Source organism: Lepisosteus oculatus, chromosome 1 (assembly GCF_040954835.1).
Source record: "Lepisosteus oculatus isolate fLepOcu1 chromosome 1, fLepOcu1.hap2, whole genome shotgun sequence".
Lineage (NCBI taxonomy): Eukaryota > Metazoa > Chordata > Actinopteri > Semionotiformes > Lepisosteidae > Lepisosteus > Lepisosteus oculatus.
Genome location: NC_090696.1, coordinates 4521762 through 4545674, shown reverse-complemented (window position 1 = coordinate 4545674; position 23913 = coordinate 4521762). Strand labels below are relative to the sequence as shown.

General features: G+C 38.5%; 1 protein-coding gene and 1 long non-coding RNA gene across 2 annotated transcripts in view; one reads left to right on the top strand and one right to left on the bottom strand.

Annotated features, from left to right (window-relative positions):
• Window positions 1–5351: 5351 nt before the first annotated feature.
• On the bottom strand, window positions 5352–8035 carry nanos1 (nanos homolog 1). The gene has a single exon (XM_015343803.2). It carries the CDS (start codon window positions 7840–7842, stop codon window positions 7162–7164), a length of 681 nt encoding a protein of 226 aa, XP_015199289.2. The 5' UTR covers window positions 7843–8035; the 3' UTR covers window positions 5352–7161.
• A 10925-nt stretch (window positions 8036–18960) lies between these two features.
• LOC138237878 (uncharacterized) overlaps window positions 18961–23913 on the top strand; it is a 35531-nt gene continuing 30578 nt past the window's right edge. The window contains exon 1 of the long non-coding RNA XR_011189204.1: window positions 18961–19045. This is a non-coding gene — a long non-coding RNA (uncharacterized lncRNA). The remainder of the gene's footprint in view (window positions 19046–23913) is intronic.

The window sequence follows — 23913 nt, the reverse complement described above, 5'->3', positions numbered from 1 at the left end:
GTCCTAATGCTCCAGTATAGTGACAGGGATGCTATACTGTAAAAAAAAAAAGGCACTGTCCTTTGAATTTTGAATGAGATGTAAACCAAGATTTTGATTCTCTGTGCTCATTTAAATTCTCAAGGCATTTCTTGAAAAGAGTAGGGGTGTTTTCCCCCTGGCCCTTACCAATCATGGCCTCCTAATAATCCCCATCTCTGAACTGGCTTCATCACCCTGTTCTCCACACTATTAGCTAATTTGTGGTGAGTGGGATTATGATGATGTAATTCATTAAAGGTTTCCAAGTTCTTAGCTTGGGCAACATGGTGGCACAGTAGTTGGTACTGCTACATTGCAGCACAGCTCAGTTCCTGCTCGTATTGTGCTCGCCTGGGTGTCCTCCGAGTGCTCCGGCTTCTTCCCACAGTCCAAAGACACACTAGTGGGTTTTCTTCAGTGAAATTGTCGCTGGTGGGAGTGTATGTGTCTGTTTGTGTGTCCTGTGGTAGACATGCCTCCCATCCAGGGTGTATCCCATCGTGCACCCATTGTCAGGATAGACTCCAGTTCCCCACACAACCCTCTACTGGATAAGTGGGTTAGAAAATGCATTGATGTTCTAAGTATCGGCTTAGTACTTTGTGATGATATTGATACAAAGAAACATTTGCCAGCTATGTTCTTGAATATGATATGATAAGGTATGCTCAATGGTAAATGCTTAAATCGATTTATGAAAATCATGTGAAATACCTCAGTAAAATAGCAGCAAACTGGGATAATATCAAGGATATTCTGTTTTCTAGCAGAAAGGAAGCAGCTGAGATCAAGATTTACCAGCAAATTAATCTTTTTCGATTCTGCCGGTTTTCTTAATGATGTCTGTGAAATCCTACCTCACCCAATTTTGAGGCCTGTCTGAATTCCGCGTCAGTTTCACGACAATACTTCAAAGTGAGCATAATATAAGCGGTAGGATTCAGCAGTTGTAATAATAAACCTTATAACACTTATGGCTCCCCCCTATTTTCTGACTGGCGTGTCACTCTGTAAAGGTCAATGACTGTTTTGAACTGCTCTGATTTTGTCCAACATGATGACAGGGTCTCTTAGCATTTCACTTGGAGTTTATTTCTTGTTGACTGTTGTGGGTAGCAATCCACAACAAATGCATTAAATCGAAAAACGATCAGTGCTGTAAACGTCCAGATACCGCACATAAATGATGCTCTGAGAAACTGAGGAAGATTGACACAAGAACTTCCAAGTGGATTCTTCTCTCTTTTCCAGATATTGAACAAACCCTCTGTAGAATTCAAAGCTTGCCGAGTGCAAAAGCCAGTTTATTTTTGCGCAGTAATAAGCAAAAGTGTTGGTTATCTTATCCTTGTTTCTGTCCCAATTTACGTCTCTAGCTCTCTCATCATTTCAGTTGTGTATTGTTGAAAATAATAAGCTGTGACCTGCTATGTCTGTCGGAAAGATATTTATATTTTTTAACCACACAGCTACTCTGTCCCTCTGTAATTGTAGTACAGAGAAACAGATTTGCACAACAGGATGTTAACAGGCTCTAGATGACCTGATGGAAGTCAGTCCATTGAATGTGAGTCATTACAATCAATATTTATCCAGCAGGTAACAGGTCCACTAGTATATTACCAAACTATGAATGCTGGGCACATACAGTAAATTGAAACTGTGTAGTTCTTTTCTACCATTTTTACTATGTGTCATTTGATTAGGCAGGCATGTACAGTCCTCCTCGTGTTTCTGTAGACGCTATGCAGGGTGTATACAGGGACTCCGACTTCCTAAGTGTCTGAGTCTTCATGCGTGTCAAAGTACATAATTCAGTATGTTCATAATTGTATTATTTATTTAGCATGCTTGACCATGGTTAGTACACAGGTCCATTATTAATCAACTCCATACTGCCCCCAGGAAGATGACATCATCCTATCAGAACCTTCTATTTGAATACCCCTTAAAGGCAGAAAACACTGTCTATAACCTCTTAGACTTCAGATAACTGGAAGTCAATCATTTCATTTAACATTTTCCTTTTTTATTGGAACTGAACAACCCTTGCTGGTTTCTTTAAAATCCCAAATGAATTGTTGGTTCCTTGAACAGATTGATGCTTTCACGTCTATGCTATCTGACTGGGAAAGACAACTATCAATCATGCTCTATTTGCAACACTGAAGCCAAGAACTGGATCTAATGTGTTGCTGTTTGTATTTGTCTGCAAAACAAGTGGGCAATGTTCTTTAGAATTAGCTGTAATTATTACTGAGTATCTCGATCTATCAAACTACTCATTCTTGTGAAATCAGCCCTTTTCCCAAGACTCACAAAGACAGATGCTGTACTCTAAACAGTGTTACACTGTATATAGGCCTTCTGATCTGTTTCATTCAATCTGAGCAAAACTGTTACCTTGCGAAAGGGAAACAGTGGAACCAGAAAACTGTAACCTCACTGCTATTTTGTCTGTGATGTCTAGGGCATCAGAATAAACAGATGCTCCTTCTTTACCTGGGTATCTGTGCATTTAATTAAAGTATCTTTTGTTTTAATTTTGAGCAGCACCTTCCCTCCGAAGACAGACAAATATGCAGATTCTCTTTCTGAAGAACAATTGATTAAACCCCCATTGAAATATAAAAGTCTTGGAAATTAATGCAATGGTAACACATGTCCCAGAAGGAAACACAGTTTGCGGAAAAGGCCTCCCATCTTAATCGCTTTCACGGTCTGCTGCCATCCAATATGTTCCACTGAAACCCCAGATGTCAGGTGGATCCTTGAGAGAAAGGCAGCAGTGGTCTGTAAAAGTAAAACTTTCAGCCATGTGTTTCGTACACAGTTTCAGATCCTATTGATTTTACAGACATTGTTATTGCTGTGTAACTAGTGGAAAGCAGCAAGGGAAGAAATATATTTTCGCTGATGAAGTATTTTCCTTGGAAACACGTGTGTGATGTATTAAAGAAGAGACTGGGGAAATATGGAAAGGTAATTACATGAGTTGTTTTGTTTCCTTTCAACAGCACCGTTGCATGCTGGTTCAAAACTCGCCTGTTGAAATGATTTTGCCAGTATCATATACGTTACCTTATTTTCACTTTTTGCATCCCTCTAGCACCCTTTAAGCATGGACTTATCCAAAACCTCTTTTGAATAGGCTTTCCAGACAGCAGCATAATACCTAGACTACATTATGTCAGTGTTATCCTGGTGCTGCAGTATTGTGCTGATGCATATCGTTGCTTCTCTACACATGTTGTCTTACATTTACGGCTTAAAGAAAACTCAAGAATCAGCTGCCCATGTTTCAAAGCCTTGCCCATGGTGCATGGGTTAACACAAACATGTCACAAGAGCTCCGTGAAGAATATGGACATAGAAGTGAAAATTAAGCATGTGGATTTCAAAGTGTTTTCTGATGGGGGTTTTTATGCCTAACAAAAGCCAGTCGTTTTTCGTGGATGTATTTTTAATTGCTTGTTATTTCCCAGGTTTCCCATTATTTCCCATAGCTGCCAAACTGGAAATGATGGACGTCTTTCGATTAATCTTGTTACAAAAACCCCACTTCCACCAACACTACCATTCCAGCAGAGCTGAGGAGATGAAAACAACACTTGTACATCTTCCAAAAACACACTGCTAATACTGTAAGACATTTCCTCCAACTTTGACCCAGGAAGTCAAACAGCAGGGGGGGGGGGTCATCCGTGGTCCAAGATGATTACAACCAAGAGATGAACCGCAGAATCAGCAGCTGTCAGGGTGCCAGAGCTGAAGCCATCCAACACTGATGGCACCTAATCCTTCTCTGAAGCTCAGACCTTGGAGCTCCTAACTCCTGTCAAGCAGCACCAGACCAGGTGTTTACGCATGGGTCTCCCTGGCTACAGTACTCATGCTCTTTGAGCTCTGTGGGCTTTTTCAAATAAATCAGAATTAGGACCAGGCAATGCAATTCCAATCACAAAATGACTTTAAAGTCAAGGTGTGGGTAATTATACTGTATGTGTACATTGAAAGTTGGATTTCTTAGTGAAGTTCAGCTCAAGAGTAAGCAAAAGTAAAAAATATTTTTTAGCTATCTATAGGTGTGCTTTTATATAAAATCTTAGTGAACATCCTCATAGTTCACTTACCCCAATTAAAAAAACAGTTTATCAAGCAGGGTGATGATTACTAGTATATTGTTATAATAAATGACAAAAGGACCTGTAAACTCTATCTAAAATGATAGCCATGTATTAGTTTATATTTCAGATGGCTGCCAAATCAAACAACCTTTTCCTCTGAAGAAAGTTTTTAAATACTTGAAGACATGTAGCCTTTAATACATGGTCTGTTAAGCACAAATGTGTATTTTGTTCGTCACGGCTGATTTCTGTGGTTGAAGCACTTTTAGCAGTTTCTGATGCATTGTGTATGACAGAAAATATTTTTTATATAAGACTACACCACAAAATATTTGGAAAAACCAATGAAAGTCACTCCAGAGAAAAGGGAATTTTTAGAATGTTTTAAAGTAGGGTTGTATAATGAGTTGTGCTTTTAACTGCATAAACAATAAATACCATTTCTAAATGGAATATAAAATGGAAGATAGGACAGGCTGGATGCATATTTTAATAAGTTAACTATATATAACATATAATTCATGTGGATGGCTAGAATAAGGCAACAGTTCTGCTGTCAAAACATTACTAATGTGCTAAATACTTCAGCAGCCTTTTCAGATTTGAATGGATACTTGCAAGGCTGCTGTGCTCTTCTATATATACACCCCTGTTACACTTATTCATAAATTAATTGGTCGATAGACCAGTACATCTAGAGAGCGTAGTTCTCAGGTGACCAAACAAGCCAGCCGACGAATCAGAGCAATACTCAGCCTTCCTTGTTTTGTTCTTTTTAGGGGTAAAGTTATTTTGGTTCCTGAGGTTTTCAGTCTGCCAAAAGAACAGGCCCCCCTCAAAGCTGAAGGCTGTTGATCTCCAGTCATTCAGGGGGCTTTATGTAGAACACAGCTCATCTGAGAGGAACCGAGACGTACAAATTCTTCAGTGGGCGACTTCAGAAAGATAAACATTTCTGAGGTGACACTAGAGCTTTGTTCTTCTTTGCCAGTAACTCCTCTCAGATACTGCCCGTAGGTTAAGAAGTGGTGCTTGGGCCAACCAATCCCTCATCAATGCTGAAAGAATGTACTAAAAGATGACGCATTTTAATATGAAATAATCTTATACTGTATTTAAATAATAACACATTGGCAAGTACCATGAGTTCAGTAACAATTTACCTTCATTTTTGTGCATTAAATAAAACAAACAGACATCAGGTTATGAGTTAAAATATTGGATAAGCTGTTTATTTCTGTGGTGAATTCATTTTTTTAAATTCTGCACTGCAGCATACAGAAAATGGTGACAAAATATAAATAACAAAATTCAACAGTGTTTCTTTTTAATTAAAAACTTCAGTTAAAACTGGTAAAATGTCTATTTTCATAAACATAACCCACTCTCTCTCTCTCATTTCTCTCTCTCCAAAAAAAAACATGGAACATTTAACAACTTCAAAAAGTCACAGATAGTATTTACAACACCTGCCTTTTGGCAAACAATGCTTAGAGCTTATCTGTAATTCACTCCCAAAATGTAGAAGGCAAAAAAAATACAATTATGTTATACAAAGATCCAAAAAATACTATTAAAAACCCTTATTATAAATGGCAGCACTATTTTTATAAACTGCAAATGTTGACATTTTACATATAAGTACAAATTTGTAATTATTTGAAAATTCTGTTGAGGTAGTACCCTCTTAAGTCAGTTATTATAATGTTAAAATACTGAATAATCATTACACACTTTTATATACAATACAGCAAATCTATTACATTTTTTTTCATTTAATTAAAATTGTATTCCTTTGGTAAACAAAACCGTATGAAATGTGCAGTCCTCCTAGAGTCACTTCTCAATTTATTTCTTCAGTACATTCACTACAAGTTTGCGTCTTTTTGGATTTAGAATTGTACACAATGCGGACAAAAAAAGGGATAATACATTGTTTAAAAGCTTTATATATATATATGACATTCAATAGTTCCATTCGTGCTGTGGAAGTCGGGTAACAATACTATCTTAGTATATTTGCTTTGAGAAATTTACCGAAATAATGAAAAGCAATCCAAGTTCCTCTGGCACTAACAGGGGATTAACCCTTAAAGCTGAAAGAAGCGGTAAAGAAAACGGAACTGAATGAAACTCTAAAAGACAGAAAATCCAGTGTCTTACCTTCTATCGAGTTTGTAAACATTAGGAGTAGCTTTGATTTGGGTATTTATGACCGGAAAAAGAGGGGAGGGGGACGGGCGGACACGGTGAATCAGCTAGTATTACAAAACGCAACAGTAATTTGGCAAAGCAACTGCTAAGAAGTTTACGAAGTTACTAAAAGCAAACCGGGGTTTAACAGAGCGCCCTTTGTGTAAAGTAGCTCTTTCTTCTCACCGATATGAAATGTCACGGCCTTTAACTCGAGAACACGACTTGAAAGAGCATTGTGGATTGAAAAAGGCGACTGAAAAAAAAATACCCAACAGACCGAAAATAAAGGGGGGGTTGACATCCGACATCAGTTGTTAAATAACAGAATGAAAAACATTCTCTTTTAAATAGGTCGAAATAAACTTTGGTTCATCAGTCAAGCAAGAGAAAACAAAGTAAGCTTAGCTTACAAATTCGAAAAAAATAATAAAATAAAACGTACTTGGGAAATATAGCTATGTGTCTCTCAAAAATAATATTTTCAAAATCGATAGCTCTTTCCCTCTCACAAAAACAAAATACCACTTCATGGTTACGAATGAAGGTGCATCCCAATAACTTTGTCCAATAACTGCGTACAAACGTGGGCAACATAACGATGACTTCAAAATAAAAATAGACATAACTATATTTTTCTTAAAAAAAGGTTACAGGTTTTGGAAAGTTATTGGTTTTCTTTTAGAAGTGAAGAAAACAACACCGTAGCAGTTAGGACCAGGGAAAGCCGTAATTGAAACAGTCATTCGAGGGGGAAAAAAAAGAGGTTTCAGTGCAATTCTCGTAATTTAAGTTTATGATCTATTTTATTTGTAATTATTTAGAATATTTTGAGTCTCTTACCACCCACTGCCCTCCCTCCCTTCAGTGGCCGCTGGGCTGGCTGATCTTTGGAAAGCGGGCAGTATTTTATCGTGTGGGCATTATCCCCATTGGCACTGCATAGGGGGCAGGTGTAGGCTCTGAGAATGGGGCACACAACCCTCCCGTCGGGTGTCTTTAGCACATGGGAGCCGTACACCTCCTCCGGCGCCCCGTTATTCCTGCAGAAGACGCAGATCTTGGGCTCCTGCTTGCTCCTGGGGGCGGGTTTTCGGACTTTCCTCTCCATGCCGAAGAGGTCGAAACCGGCGAAGCTGCCGGCAAAGCCGGGGTCCCTGTCTTGCGGGGGGACGCCAGCGCCCTGGCCCGGGAAGGGGCTGAAAATGGAGAAGCGCTCCTTCAGGTCGAGGATGGAGGGAGGCGGGGGACTGGACGAGGGACAGCAGCAGTCCAAATGCCCACCTTCCCCGCTGCCCCCGAGTATACACGAGCAGGTAGGGGAATCGCCCAAGCCCAGCGTCGCTTTCAGGGACTCCGTGATGGAGTTCTGACTTTGGGGTACGCTGTTTTTGCTGTTTTTCGTGACCAACGTCGACAGACCCAGGTAGTCATTCCAGAAATTAAAGGTGTAATCGTAAGAGGTGCGAGCGTTCAAATAGTTGTGATTTAGAAAATCCATGCTGCCTTTCTTTCTTTTTTTCTCTGCGTTGACAAGATTTGGCTTTGTCACAAAACAGAATCCCGGAATTTAAAGACTTAAGTTCGGCAGACTTTACTTTTCTCTGTGCGCGCTAGAGCGCAGCTGGACCCAGTGCCTTTCCCGACCGTGCTTCTGCGAGCCCGACTTCCAGCCTGGCGTTTTTAAGGCTCCGGTGGGATGGAAAAGCTCGCAGCGAGGGCGGGGCTCGCCTTTCAATCCAAGTTTATGGTCGAGCACATTTCTTCCTATGGAGGATGGGTTCCATCCAAACTGTGAAGCGGAGTTTTCGCGATAGGAGGAGACGGCAGGACAGTAAAATGTCCTACACCCCTAGCGAGGCTGCTGTCGAAGCAAGCCTTTTGAACGCTGTTGTTTTTTGTGTTTTTTTTTTCCCCCCAGCATGACAGGAACTCCACGCGAGACTCTGAAGTGTAAGCTTCTCATCGTAATTGTCAACAACAACAACAACAACAACGCAATAAACAGAATAATAGCTGTGGTAGCCGCATTTTTAATTATGTTTATTGAGTATTTTTGCAGTTCAGTGCAGGCGATATGCATAACATTCCACAGTGAAATCTGAATTTGACTATATTAATAGTAAACAGATTCGGGTTTTTATTTTATTTTACATGAAGTATAGACAATTGTACAATCGCAGTGCATTTCATAACAACAAAAACCCGTAACAGTACCATTAACTAGCTCCCGATCCGGTAACAAGTGAATCCGTTTTTTAACGCTCCATGTCTCAAGCCCTAAATACCAAATACAGGAGAGCGAACCAGACTAGGAGACGCCAGTAAGATTCACAGGGGGTCAGATTGCCAATTCACTGGACTGCTTCTTCCGAGCATACCTACAGCAATTACCGGAGTTCACATGGGCGATAAATACCGCATCTTCATAAACACACGCTCTTGTCGTCACGCTTATTGTTAACCCCAAACCAAAAGCCATAGATGCATCACGCATTCTTACAATGCAAGAATAAGCTTTTCCAGGGAGTTTGAGAGAGAAAAGTGTTTTTTGCCGTCCCGTGCAAATGTTTGTGTTTTTCTTGAGCCGTGCAATTTGTCTGATGGGCCCCATCGCCATCCAAGATTTCTGCAGAGGGCCTATGGAAATAAGAGACACAAAATCCTTTGTTCCCAGAAAATGTATTTTGTCGGTAAAGCGGGCTGATTATCATACGTGGTATGCTGCCTCTCAGTACATAGTACCCTGTGGTCTAGGCTTGGATATAAATCCGTTCATACACAACAGCAGAAAAGAAGGGCTTCGAAACACCCTTACATTTCACAATACAAATGTGTCTTTGGAGCTCAAGTGAAAATATAAATAGCTTTATGTTTTTTTTGTAATTCGTCTTGAAAGGGCATCTACGAGGTTATCCTGAATTTGTGTTCTTTTGCCAGACTTTGAGTAGATATACAACTACTGTCCTTTTGGCTCATGTAGGAATTATTTTTATTAGTGCCTGTCGTCTCATAATTGTTATTGTTCTCGTGGTGTTTAATGGTGTGGGAGAATAGTTAAATCGAAGCACGTCGATGCTGGTGTCCATTTGCGTTGTAGTGCAGTGATTTTGGCACGGAATGAAAAGCTGCAGCCATGGGGGTTCATTGTTGTACAAGCTAGAGGCTGAATTACTAAAGGAAAGCTGGCTCACTCTTTAGAAACCCTCTGAGCGCTTAGCATCAGGGTTTCATCACGACGGCCTGTCTCCCGATGGGAACGAGCCCGCATGAGATATAGAAAGCGACTTGCAGTGCTCGTTCCCGCACTTGAAACAAAAGTGTTGCAACAATGTGTGGAAAATTCCAAACTGATCTCCTTCTCTGGACAAATACTGCCAGTAAGTTGTAGTGATCCACCACTGGGTGTCTATGTATGCAAAGCAGAAAGTGAGAACACAGTGTGACATCTTAAAAGGTACTGTAATGTGTTTTCAGTGCTGTAATATGACAGGCTTTTACCTAAGTACTCATTCAATGCTACATCGTTGTACCTTTATGTTTTCAGAGTTATTCAGCTTTAAAAAAATTGCGACAGCTATGGGTTCTGTCACTTTTGTCTGTTTTTTAGCAATAGGTTTTTATTTCATAAACAAATAAATTCAACTACTTTAAAAGCTTTTTTTGGTCTTAAAATCTTATGCTCCTGCTGTGCTGCACTCTCCAAGTTAAATGGGGGAATCACCAGTTTGTAGACATGGTTTCTGGGGACTGTCTGATCCTTGATCAGCGCAATTTTCTACCGCAGCCTTTGAACACTTCCCCCGAACCACACCAGGGCTTGTCAGGTCATCATTTGTCACTCCCACGGCAAACCCCCAAGGCCAATGAAACAGTGTGGGAAGGCAAACAGAAGAGCCTTCTACTGCCAACAGTGAAAGCCTGCAGGCTCCTGGCAAGCCACAGGAGTCACTGTTGTGTGGTGTACTGACTTCAGCCCAGTTCACTGCAGCAGTGCTCAACCAGGCGTGAGCCACCCAATGCATGCCTTTCCTGGCTCAGCCACATGCATGCTCTTGTTTAACTTTTACAACTCACCACTGACAACCCACTGAAACTAAGCATCCAGTACCTGGATGGGACACCTCCTGGGAAAGCTCAGGTTGCTGTTGGAAGAGGTGGGGTAGGGAGCGCTCACCCTGCGGTCTGTGTGGGTCCTAATGCCTCAGTGTAGTAATGGGACTCTATACTGTAGACAAGGCGCCTGCCTTCGGATGAGATGTAAAACCAAGGTCCTGACTCTCCATGGTCTTTAAAAATCCCAGGGCATTTCTCAAAAAGAGTAGGGATGTAACCCCAGCGTCCTGGCCAAATTTCACCATGGCCTTTATCAATCATGGCCTCCTAATAATCCCCATCTATAAATTGGCTACATTACTCTGCTCTCCTCCCCACTGATAGCTGATGTGTGGGGAGTGTACTGGTGCACTATGGCTGCCGTCGCATCATCCAGGTGGAGCTGCACATTGGTGGTGGTGGAGGGGATCCCCATGACCTGTAAAGTGGAAAATACTAAATAAATGCCAGAAAAATAACTGTTAAATGGATTACTAGTAGTTGTATTAAATATACTGTAGTTACACATTTTTAAGTTATTAAACTATGTTTTGTTCTTTTTTGAGGTGCTTTGAAGTGAAAGGCACTATAAATAATTATACAAAAATTGCACTTGCCATGATCTGAAGCTAACATGCATTCAAGTGTTAGAATCTGATGGATTGTGTTTGCAAACTGAGCTCATATTCCTAATGTAACCGACTGGTTTAGAAACTGTCAAGGCATGTAGCAACCAGTTAGACTGTGAGCTGCTGATCCAATGTGATGGGGGTGAAGGTATCTTAAGAAATCTTGCTGGGATTCTTCATCACATTCTCCTTTCAGGCGCAAGACAGATCCTCCTTAAGCCACTGAATTTTTCTAACTGAATGAGAGTTTGTTTTTGCTTTAATTTAAATTCTTAATTGTAATATCCATCTTCAGAAATATAACCCATTCAAACTTAGTTTGCATTGCCGTGTCTTGTCAGAGAGTGTGTTTGTCATCATATTCCAGGTCCTCTCTAATGAAATGTGGCTCTTATCTGCAAACAGTGGAGGTCAGGACTGCAGATGTCAGGGCATTTTCAAGTTAGTTCATTTCATTTTTTTAAGTGACATTTTGATTACCAAAATCTAAATGTGAGTTGAGATAAGAACTGTGGCTCAAGCGATGAAGTGTTTTTTTTATTCTTTGATTTTAGCAGGTAAGGCCATTGAGAACAAATTGTAATGATTCTGGTATTTACATATACAGCGGTACACATGCTGGAGCAAAACTGAGCAAAGTGCATTGCTGAAGGCAGGACAGCAGTGTCAGAGCCAGGTTATGAAGCCATGCCTTTTAATATAGCATCCAGAGCCCAACCCCTGCTCTACACTATTGCCTGAATATGACTGCAGATTTGTCTTAGTACACAGTACACAGGTAATGAGCCATAGTTAGGAACTAAAGAAAAGCATCTCTCTTAATACTCATCAGAAAGGGTTTTTTTTGTCTGAAACTATTTTTTTAGAGGCAAAAGAGCCCACAAGTTTATGCAGTTCTTCCAAAATTAGGTGATTACTTTATGCTTAACTGAAAAAAAGAAGAAATAGATACAGGGTGCTCAAGAGACCTAAATTCAAGAGACCTAAATTCAGATGTAATGCTAAAGTTTACAGAGATAAAGTAGATTTATAAAAGTGTAAATAACAAATTGCTAGGAATTTGACTAGAACGGGTCATCCATCAAGTTTCTAGACCCATTTATTTTAGGCAATTTAAGGCTTAAAGTGAGCACACTTCTCACTCCATAGTAAATGAGCAGTTTGCTCACAGTGAAAGATGTTTCAAAAACTAAAATTGGTCTTATTTGAAAGAAGAAAGAATATAAGAAACAATCAAGAGGAGGCCATTTGGCCCATTTAGTTCATTTGGTAGATAGTTAATGTATCCAAGGATCTCATCCATCTGATTCTCGAAGTCAGCAAGTATTGGCTTGGACAGTGTGGCTGGGTACCTTATTTCAGACTCCCACAACCTTTTACGTAAGATGTGCCTCCTGTTTTTTCAGCGCTCTTCCACATAGTGTCCACTTGAGTCCCCTGGTTCATGTTTCACTGCTGCTTCTGAAGTCGTCTGCTCGGTTGACTTTGCTAGTGCCCTTGAGGACTGTAAACACTTGGATCACATCCTCTTATAGTCTTCTCTGTTCAGGACTAACAAGATCCGCCTTAAGGACATACCCATAAGTCCCGGGATGTATCCAGTTGCTGTTCTCTGGATTGACTCTAGAACAGAACAGCAATATCACTTCTAGAACACGGTGACACAGTGTTGCAGTAGATGTAAATAATGTGTCTATACAAACACTTCCCATTTACAGTTGCTTTTTGATACCTGTGTGTGTTGACATAAGCATTATCCTGCAGGTGTTGACCACCCAGTTTTGAATTGTATCTATATACATTTCCATTCTTACTTATACAGTGTTTAATAATCTTCCTATTTTGCAAGCTTGAATAGTTTAATAACTATACCAGAATCAAGATTTTTGGTGGAGTCCTGGTTCTAATAAAACTACCGTGAACCTCCACTGATTCCACCTGAAGAAGGCTCAACAGCCGAAACACTGTACTGTACCTCTTTTCTTTACAGCATGGAATAAACCTTTACTTGTTCCACTGATTACATTGCCTAGTGTGTGTATTCACTCCTTACTATACTCCCTATCTTCTGTTTATTAATACTCAGTCCAGGAACACACACTCCCTCAATGCCTATCTATTATAATTTGAGAGCCTTTTCTGAGGAAGTTTATGAGATGTATTCTCAATATCTTCAGTAAATACACCACATTATATGCCTGTGTGTCTCAATCACTGTTGTTTCTTATTCAAAGAACTCTAACAAATTAGTTAAACAAGACCTACCTTTTCTAAATCAGCATTGACTATCACCTAAAATCCTATGTCCTTTGTCCTCTATCCTAGGAATATACAGATGATCTTCAATTTTGTTTCTAATAATTGTTTGAATACCCTTACAAGTCAAACTTTGTGGTCTATAATTACTTTATTCCGTTTAGTCATTATGTTTATGTATGGACTTTACATTAACAGTTCTCCAGTCCTTGGGCACTACCTTTGTCTTGCATGATTGTTGGAAGAGTTGTGTCAATGCCATATGAACAAGATCTCTTGTTTCCTTGAATACCGTTAGTAGAATGCGACTGGGTCTCTAGGATTGATTACTTTTGAGGGTCTCTGATATCAAAAACACTTCTGCCTCTTTTATGCTAATACTGTTTAATAAAGAACTTTGTCCTTCTGCTGCCTGGGGCATATTGTTGATTCCTTCCTTAGTGTACACCTGTATGAAATATTCATTTATTCATCCTTAATGTTTTTTTTTCTGCTGTAGTACTGAAAGAACCAGATTATTTATTTTAGCCCTTATTGCAATATCCCATCTCTCCTTGGCCTTTTTTAATATTTATTTTTACCTACCTCAATTCATTGTACTCCCCTTCATTAACTGGATCCTGTTGTTTTATATTCATTTTATAAAGTGTTTTTTTTTACCTTAAATTATTTCTAATTAATTTATTGTGTCATTTGGGATACTGTTTTTGAGCTGTAAAGGTTTATTCCATGCTGAAAAGAGAAGAAAAAAAACAGTGTTTTGGCTGGGTGCCTTCTTCGGCATTCAGGGAAATATGTGTTTGGAATGAGATTTGCTTAATAAATAAATAAAAATAAAGTGTACAGATAGGGGATGAATGCTTAAATTGGGGGTAATGCTATTAGTGGAATACCACTGGGATCTGTTTTAGGACCACTGGTCTTTCTAAATCATATTAAGGATTTATATTCTGGTGTAATTAGTAAACTAGTCAAATTTGCAGATGTGGCAAATACTGGAACGATAGTCTAAATACAAAATCTGAAACAGTGAGTTAAAAGAGACTACATATTAAAAATTCTTAGGTGTATATGTTGCCATGTCATTAACATCTTCTAGACAATGTGAGGAAGCAATTCACTACAAACATTACTATTTTTAAGAGTAGAGCTAATGTCATTTGTAAGACACAAGTGGAATGCAGGCACACAAGGCTGTCGAGGTGTGTGCTGCACTTAGTGGGAAATGCTGTGTGTCACCTCCTAGATGTAAAAGAGATGTAAGGAATTTCGGATGAAAAATCTTTAAACAAGCAAGGAATACATTCATTTTGTATTTCTGGTAATATCAGTGAAAGCTAATAGTGCTTTGTGTTTTTTTAATTAACAGTCTTCTTTCTAGTGGTGGAGATATTAGCATAAAGCTCAAGCAGTGGGGCTCAGTGAGATGAACACTGACCAAACCAAATGGACTAGCCAGTCCACTACAACGCATTTACTTTGACTTACTATCTGTGTCACAACAGCCTCCATGTTTCAGTGATATACATTTTTGAAGGTGGGAAAAATCTGCATTAAATTAAAAGGTTATTAAGTCAGTATCCCACAGTATAATATTAAGTAAAGTGTATGCAGAACGCTGTCTGATGCTGATTAATATCTTTGTGATTGTGCCAGAGTTTTATGGTCTTTTTAACTGCAGCACCTCAGTGGGGCCTCTGAGAAAAAAATGAAGACACACTGCAGAATATAACCCATGGGATGGTCTATTTTTATTTCTCTGTTGCTTGACTGCAATATTAATGAGTGAATTATTTCTTAATTTTGTTGTGACTGGCTGTGATTAATTGATATTCTTACAATAAATATGTTTAATTTTCACAGGGAATGAGAATACATGGACATATATTGGAATCCAAAATGAGATTATACCTTCAAAGATGTAGAACCAGCATGCATTCTGGCTGTGTAAATTGATTAAGTAGAACTCATTTACAAAGTGCATTATTTAAAACAGTGTTGACCGCAATATTAGTCCAAACAACATTTATGTGTTTGATTGTGTCAAGTATAGTAAGAATGATCTTTTTATCTGAAATACTTTGTAAAAATACATTTTTTCCAAAACGTCTGCAAATTAAGAAATAAAGCAGAAGCATAAATAACCACTAAACCCTATTTAACAAGACATCAGATATACACACTCAATTACATTAGAACATATCCATTCAGTAGGCAAAAGATTTATCCATGAATTAGTATATATGTTTTAAGGAAAACATACAATTGCACAGGTAAATAATGGTCTCCTTAGCTTTGCAAGCAGAATATCATATATCTCAGAAATCCTAAATAAAAGAAACAATATTCTCTGTTAGATACATCACGCCAACAACCAAAACTAAAACACGTAGATCTAGAATCAGAAGAAAATATAGGTGCTTTAAACAAATATGCATCAAAGAAATTGTAAGGATGTGTGTTTTACTATATCAGTACGCTTTCTGTTCCTCTTCGGGTACTGTAGTTATGTAAAAGTTCCTGGAAGACCATGTTTTTCCATAAAATAATCGGACTCTGAGGAGTGGGGATGAGTAGAATGCTGCTATTCCATATATTGAGCAGGAAAGCTGTGTGAGTTTGTGGAGGTTGTGTTAGTTGTGGCTCATCTGTCACATACGGAGATGAACATTATTTGTACTGCACTCTTCAGATCTAAATGCTAATATACTTTAATGTTGGCAGTATACTGAAGGGCTGTGAAAAATGTAATATGAAATAGAAAGTGATTATATCTGTCTACTACCTACAGCTAATATGTTCTGATTGCCGTGAAAGCTATGCAGATGTGACCCCAGCAATCCTTTGCACTTTTAAAACATGGGATTTGGAATTGTTTCTGGAGAGATGAAGAAATAGTTATCTAAGAATCTTAAAGTATAATGAAAAACCTCTTCCAGTAAGTGTGGTAAATTCAGAATGACACGAGGGAAGGGAAATGAGAACACAGTGAAAAGATTTAGAAGAGAAGTAAAAACCACACTTTTCTTGTCAATTATTTGCTTAAATGTCCCTTTTGGAGCATCAATTGAAATTTGAAATTTAAAACATGAAATATGGCCTAAAATATTTTTTTTTGCTTGTGTATGAAAATGAAACTTCATTGAAAATGAAGCATCATTCTAGTAATGGATAAGTGGAATAGTTCTCACTATGAAAATGTGGAAGAAATCCCATGATATCTAATAGAAAACAATGAAAACTTGTCCGTTGTTAAAAAGATGAGGATGTTCCAATAATAATTAATGAATTGAACCAAGTTTGTAACATATACTTTGTTTTTCTACATTTGACATTTTGTTAGATATAATATAATGGTTATAAAATAACTAACAATTTATATATATAAAAGTGTATATAACTAATATATGTTTTTGTATGGTTAATATTCTTGGTTAGTTTAAGAAGGATGCACACTTATACATGACTGAATCCTTCTCTTTGTGAATTGTGGTTCACTTCAGTAGACCCTGATTTACTTCTTTGTGCAAGACTGGGGCTGTTGTGCCTGTAAAAGGATCAGCATACAGCCATTTGTCATCATTAATATGCATTAAATTGGTGTTTGTGCTGATGCAAATTAAGGCAGATGCACAAATTGAATTACTAATTTAAAACCAGAATGAATGTGTGCCTTGCCACCCCCCATACACAATTATTTCTGTGTAAGTAATAAGATTTGATTGTGTTTGATGGATTACTGTAGATTTTGTTTTTAATAACCCTTTTTGTATATGTAAATATATACAGTATAAATAGTGTGTATGAGCAAGAACAATTTTAACTAACAGCTGAAGTATTTTATTTTAATCGAAGGAAGGAGCTTGTTTTTAGAGTATGTTCTCATGTTCTCAATGGAAGAGCCCCTGCAGAGTGTACTACACCAGTCATGGCCATATCCATTCATCACAATCCACAGGCTCTTTTGTTTTCCAGTCCACTCAAGTCCTTGCTTCTGTAACCAACCTGATTGTTGCGCACAAACCCTGCCAGCTTTTAAATCTTGAGTACAGGAAACATTTGGGTGAAACATTGTTTAAAAAAGTAAAAAAAAAAAGGATGTACATAAAAATCTGAAACACACGATAGCTTTAAATTGACTTGAAGATTAGTGTGTTTTCAATAGGGGGGACGGGGGCAGGATGGCACAGTGGTTAGCAGTGTCTCTGGACCTGGGGTGGTATCTGCATGGGGTTTCTTCCTCCCCTGTGTTTGTGTGAGTTTTCTTCCACAGCCCAAAACCATACTGCTAGGATAATTTGCATCTGGGAAAACTGGCCCTGGTGTGAGGTTGTACCATATGTGTGTCTGTGTGCCTGTGATGGGCAGCCTTCCTGTCCAGGCTGCACCCTGCCTTGTGCACCTGGGATTGCTTCCTGGGATAGGTTTTGGCTCCTTGTAACCCTGAACTGGGTAAAGCAAAAATGATGTTTCGATTTGGATTTTGAACAAAGGTTTCTGTTGAGGAGTCTGGACCTCATAGTAAACATAATGTTCATGGAGGCTGTTTTTTTTACAATGCAAAACCTTGTTGTACAAAATGAATGCACTGAGCTTTCAAAATGTAAGTTTTAAATAATTCCAAATATGTATTTGTGCCTCCACACAGGTTAGACTTTTAACTGTGTGCAGGATTTTTTGTCTGTCTTAATAAGAGATTCAATGTTAACTTTAAGCAGTGGGAAGGATGAAAGGCCTATAAATGCAAAACTAATGTTGTTTTTTTCTGTGATCAAATCTTACTTTATTGAAGTATATGTGATTTAGTCAGATTTTCTTGACACCAAGTTGTAAATGGAAATTTACTGTAAGAACATACAAAATGAGAAGAGGCCATCTGTCCTGTTTTGTAGTTCAGTAGCTACAGTACATGAATCTCAGATATTGTCCAGCTTAGAATTTAACCCTCAACCACTTGGCTGGGAAGTCTGAGTGGGGAAGTCAAACTAATTTTCTCAAATTGGAATAGACTTCCTAAGGCAAAAATGCCTACTTTTTTTTACAAAAAACTTGTTTTTAATATTTAATATTCCATGTGCATTGCTGTGTTTCATGCCACATGACATTCCTGAGGAAGAAAATCCACACAAAATGTAAGTCCAGTATTTGGTCTGTATTTCAGTGCTGGGGCCCTGGGTTCAATTCCACACCTGGACATCTGGGTGCTCTAGTTTGCTCCTACAGTCCAAAGACTGAATGGATGATTGGGCAATGCTGTCTTTGAATTAATTAATATTAATTGCAACACATGCTGTACTTCTCATACTACTGAATGCAGGTCTTTCTCAATGCAAGACTCTTTTGTGGTTACATAGTGTTGGACAGCTTCTTCACAATCTTCCTACACTGACAGGCTGAAGGAACCGAACCCCTTTGAACACAGAAGATGAAGGGACTGGATACAAGTATTCAGTGTCCTCAAAGGCAGTGACAGCTCAAATCAACACAGAGCCCTTTTCAGAATGAACCCGATAGGAGAGCTGGAAAATGCATGGTTGTACTTTTAAAACGGAGACTGGAGGCACTTATTTTCCCAAAGGGCTATGGGTGTGTGGATCAAGCTACCCAGCCATGTTGTTGAACCTGATGGAACTTTCTTTCAGGAAACGGCTGGAAGAGAACCTTGGATCCATTGATTACTAACTCCCGAACGGGCCAGATGGGTTGAATGGCTTCTTCTCACTTGTAAGTGTTCTTGTGTTCTTCTGTGCACTGTTCAGTGCAATAGGCTGTGCTAGCCAGCTAGTGAAATATACTGTATGTGCACAGATCAGACCTAATCAACAGTGCTGAGGAACAGCACTACAGCACCTTAAAGGTTAAGTGGTTGTCTTCTCTTTACTGTTTTTAAAACCTGGTGGCTGCAGTGGTCTATACTGAAGGTTGCCCTTTGGTAACTTTTCAAATTTTTTTTACGAGATGGTGAAAGGATTCAAGGTCATCATAATGTACATTTGAGGTTCTTCAAATCTCTGGCTAAAGATTTCAAAGGAATAAAAAGCACATAGCTCTTTGAGTTTTCTTCCTTACTGTGGAGTGTGACATTTATTTATGCTATTTCATTGCAATCATTTTCCATTTACACATCCTGTGCACTGTTAAATAACTTAATAAAGGAATGATCCCCCTGTGAAGCATGGAGGTGGAACTCATTTACTTATAATGAAGATACTATTAATATTCAGCTATCTCTGTGAAACAAAGTCCCAGATTTCCAATCAGCATGAGGATAGTAACTGATTACCTCAGAAGTAATGAGGTAGAAGGGGATACATTAATTAAAATACTCATTTTGATTCAGCCCTGACTTTTTAAAAGTCATTACTGCTTGCTGTATAAAATCACTTTTTATTGGCCTGTTTGTCTGAATCCTAGGCCTGACTACATACATTTCGCATGAACTAGAAAGCAGTTGAGTTCATAAGGAGTTCAATGTAATAAAAATACAATATGAGAAAAAATAAATTGAAGCTTGACATCCAGAATATTATATAATGAATGGCCTGATTTATTGGTAACTCTGATCTTAAGAATAGTTTAAATTGCCCCAGTTGTGTCTGTTCTATCTTGACTATGTTTGTCTTTTCCATCTGTATTTAATTGACCCATTTTAAATAATATTTCAAGTCATGTCCTCATATCCTCGTGGAAAAGGATTACAAAAGACCTTTTTTAATTTCACAGCTGAATTTGCTTATAAAATCCCAAAAATCATTCTGGCAGCTTTTCAATGAGACGTGCATGTATAAAAACTTGGTGGGGCACCTGGAACTCTTAATGGAATCCTTTGTAGAAGGGGAAGCTTTATTTAAGCTGCTGTCTTAAAAGCACAAGTTGTCATACATACCAAATAAGGAGATAGAATGTGCCCACTATAAATCTTTGCGTAAAAAGATACTGTTGCAAAAGAGAAAGCCAAGTCTGTATTGTTGTTTAAAAGAAAATTATCTCCTACCAAGAACTCAGCTTACTCCTAATTTCGGTTATATATCAGGTATAACAGTAAAGAGAAGCATATATGCCGAGTCAACCTTTGCTGAGGAAAAGAAGTAATCTAGATACACTAAATACAACATTAAAAGCACTTTAGTAACAACCTGGGAATTAAAGACAGTAAAAAGTGTCAGGGCTGTGGTCTGATGAAATTTAATTTGTGTTTTTAAGCTCAAAGAGGCAAGAAACTGCATAATGTTATGGAGGGGCTGCAGTGAAATATGTAGGTGGTATCATAAAGGCTTCGGTTTACTGCTGTGATTTATTAATAAGAGGTCAAATAAAAAGGTAAAATATTATGCCATTCTTCAAAGTCATTCAGCACTCAGAGTCAGGAAAAGTGCCTTGTGGCTATAGAGTTTCTCTTGCTACCTGCAAGCTATCCAAAAAACACAATCACAGTCAATTTAAAATACCTAAATCACAAAATAAAAGAACAGGTTCAAAAACAAAGTGACTTTCATGGTCTTATCCCCATTGAAATGCATTGTGCCTAATAGCAGAGAGAAGGGAAAAATCAAAGAGCTTGGGAGGTCATTAGGACTGAACAGACACAAGAGGTACTCTGGTAAAATTATTTGACAGAATGTTTACCTGTAGTATGTATGGCTGTGAAAGCTGAAAGAACATATAATATATTGTATTCTACTTGAGAGAAGGTAAACAAATTAATACCAGCTCTTTCTTTCTTGCTGTATTTTCCATTAAATTGTCCAGGTGGCTCAGTAGTTTTGACTGTCAGAATATATACAGTATATACTGTGTAATTAAACCAGGAACTCTTCACATTACTCTACATGCACCTAATGTTTATTGACATGATTTCATGCAATATTAATGCAGCCTACGCCTACCTTCTTCAGGTTTGGGGAGGTCCTCCAAGAAAACAAGAGTTCTTGGTTTGCGAGAAGTCCTGTCTTTGATCATCTCGAAATGCTCTAGTCCCCGACTGCCCTTATGTTTTGGAAAGAAAAAGTGTGCCTGTGCCAAGTCTAGAGAGGTTCTTACTATTTACTATGTACCATTGTGTCATGTACTGTCTACGTTGTGTGGCGTTATCTGTTGTGCTGTGTCATCTGCTGTACTGAGCGCATCCTGAGAGATCAGCACGAATAAGAATTCCAATATACATGTACATATGGCAGTAAACTCCTCTACTCTCTACTCACACTGTTACTTAAAGAATATGTAGCATTGGGCTTAATGGTTACTAACCATTTCTTGTGTAGGTGTATCTAATAATGTCCTTAACAATGTGACAGTGCACTTTCAATATACAGAGAAAGGAGTTTATTGCCTTACATACATTTATTGCCATTACATGTACGTTGGAATTCCTATTTGTGTCTCCGGACGTGCACAGTACAGCAGACAACACTGTACAGCAGACAACGCCACACAATGTAGACAGCACATTTACAAAACAGAAAACAATACATCATAAATAACAGTAAATAAATATGCCAAACATATTCTGATGTTGATAAATACACTGGCTTATTTCAAGAAATGGATGGAAGAGAACATTACATCAATTAGCCACCATCTACCTAACAGGCTAGAATGGCCTTCTCTCCTTTGCAACCTCCCTAATGTTCTTATGGCACTCCAGTAAATAGCCCAAGGTACAGCTTCTGATACCACCCTGTATTGGCTGGATATGGACCCCCACAAAGGTCTACCTATATTTAGAATACAGGTCTACTGCTGAACTTGCTTTTAATGTGAAAATGAAGTTATTTCTTTGCCTGGGTTCCACGATGTGGTAAGGTGTCCCACATAACAAAAATGTATTAAAATAAAAAAGATACAAAAGATGCCCACAATGTACAATAAAGTTTTCATTTTTTATTTCTGCGTGGACATACTGTGTGTCTTGCAACATTATTGTACTTCAACTTATTTTTTCTGTATACACTGACAAATTAAACTATGTATTATACATGACCTTATCCTACAATATGGAGAAAACTGTTTCAAAGCAAATGGAGATGGTTTCTGTATTGTACTGTTGTATATTCTACAAGATTTTATTCTCTCTGAATTCTACTTGATAGAGACTGTCTTCAGCTGGGTTGTTCTCTGATATATTGTAGAATTTCATTATACCAAATGCATTTCAAAATATGAAGTTTCAAAATTCTTTTCCCTTAGATTTTTTTCTGTAATTGTCTGGCAATGGTATGCCTATTTACTTTTGAAATAATGTGGCAATGACATGCTAAACCTTATCTGAAATATAAATGCGCGTTTTGATTTTGCTGAATTATGGGAATATTGAATTGTACTGACAGCAACAATAATTCAATCCAATGTAACAAATAACACACAGGCACCATTACCCTGTGAAGGGAAATGTCCAAAATAATGGCACATATGGCTTTGTATATCTACAAACCATGTGCACAGATCCCTTTGTATATCTATGAATCATCCTGCCCTGCTCAGTTTTCTCCTAAGGAGGTTTACTTCAATGTACTGTCCTGTTTTCTTAGTGCCCCTTACAAATGGTACCTTGGAATTATGCTAGTTTCTGTGTTTGTCCTCGCCTGGGTAGTATGCAGAAAATATATATTGTATATTAATCTATACAATATTTGTTGCATATATATGATTTTGTAAAGCAAAACAGCGAGAAATAGAAACACAGAAACAATATACCATACTAGACATTGTGCAGACTTTATTTTAGCCTAAGGTATCTCCAGAGTATCCTGCACAGACAAAGAGCCGTCAGGGCTGCAAATCATTTCTGGCTATGGCTGCACAAACAAAAAGAATTATACTTTAAAATATTACCTCAAAATAGAGTTAATGGCCCACATAGAACCAGCAATTATCATGGGCCTCACCCCATAAATCATTGTCAAGTAGAATGGCGAATTAACAAATCCCCTAATTAAACGATCTCTTTTGGTCAGCCACGTGCCAGCTGTATCGTGCACTGACAGCCTGGCACATGCTTCTCTCAACCCCTCCCCTGCTTTAATTGCATAATATAAATGAATGTGTCTGACTCTGCACTAGTTATTTCTGGATCACAGCACTTCATTGATGAGGGGGGCCACCCCAGCGGCTCCCCTGGGGATAGGTTCATCTGCCTGGCTGTGGAGAGCAGCCTGCAACCGTCCGCCCATCTGCCCTCTGCACTGGCGCGATTGATGTCACAGGGTGCCGCGACCGACCACACAAGCCTCAGTTAGCAGATGAAATTGGGCAACAACCGGAGGTCAGCTTGCTGTCGGGGTTCTTGGGGAAACCCCACACGTGCCCTCATTTTAGGTGTTGGTCATAAATCAGGCAGCACCTACCACCTTTGACCAAAACTAGTCCTGGGATGTCAAACCGTTGAATTAGCAGCGTTATAAAATTGTCTGAGTGGAGACATTGACTTTAAGAATAGGGGGAAGCTCTTTACAGGCTGAAAATCGATATAATTGAAACTAAAGACATACAAAATATGTCAGAATAGCAGTAACAATATGCTGAGGTTTTACTTACCTGATGGTTGAATTGAAGTGTTGCATTTCTGGTAACTGGGCATCCGAATGGTCAAAGGT

Excerpts from the sequence above, each read along its gene's own strand:
- nanos1 (XM_015343803.2), bottom strand. The coding sequence starts at position 7,842 with ATGGATTTTCTAAATCACAACTATTTGAACGCTCGCACCTCTTACGAT.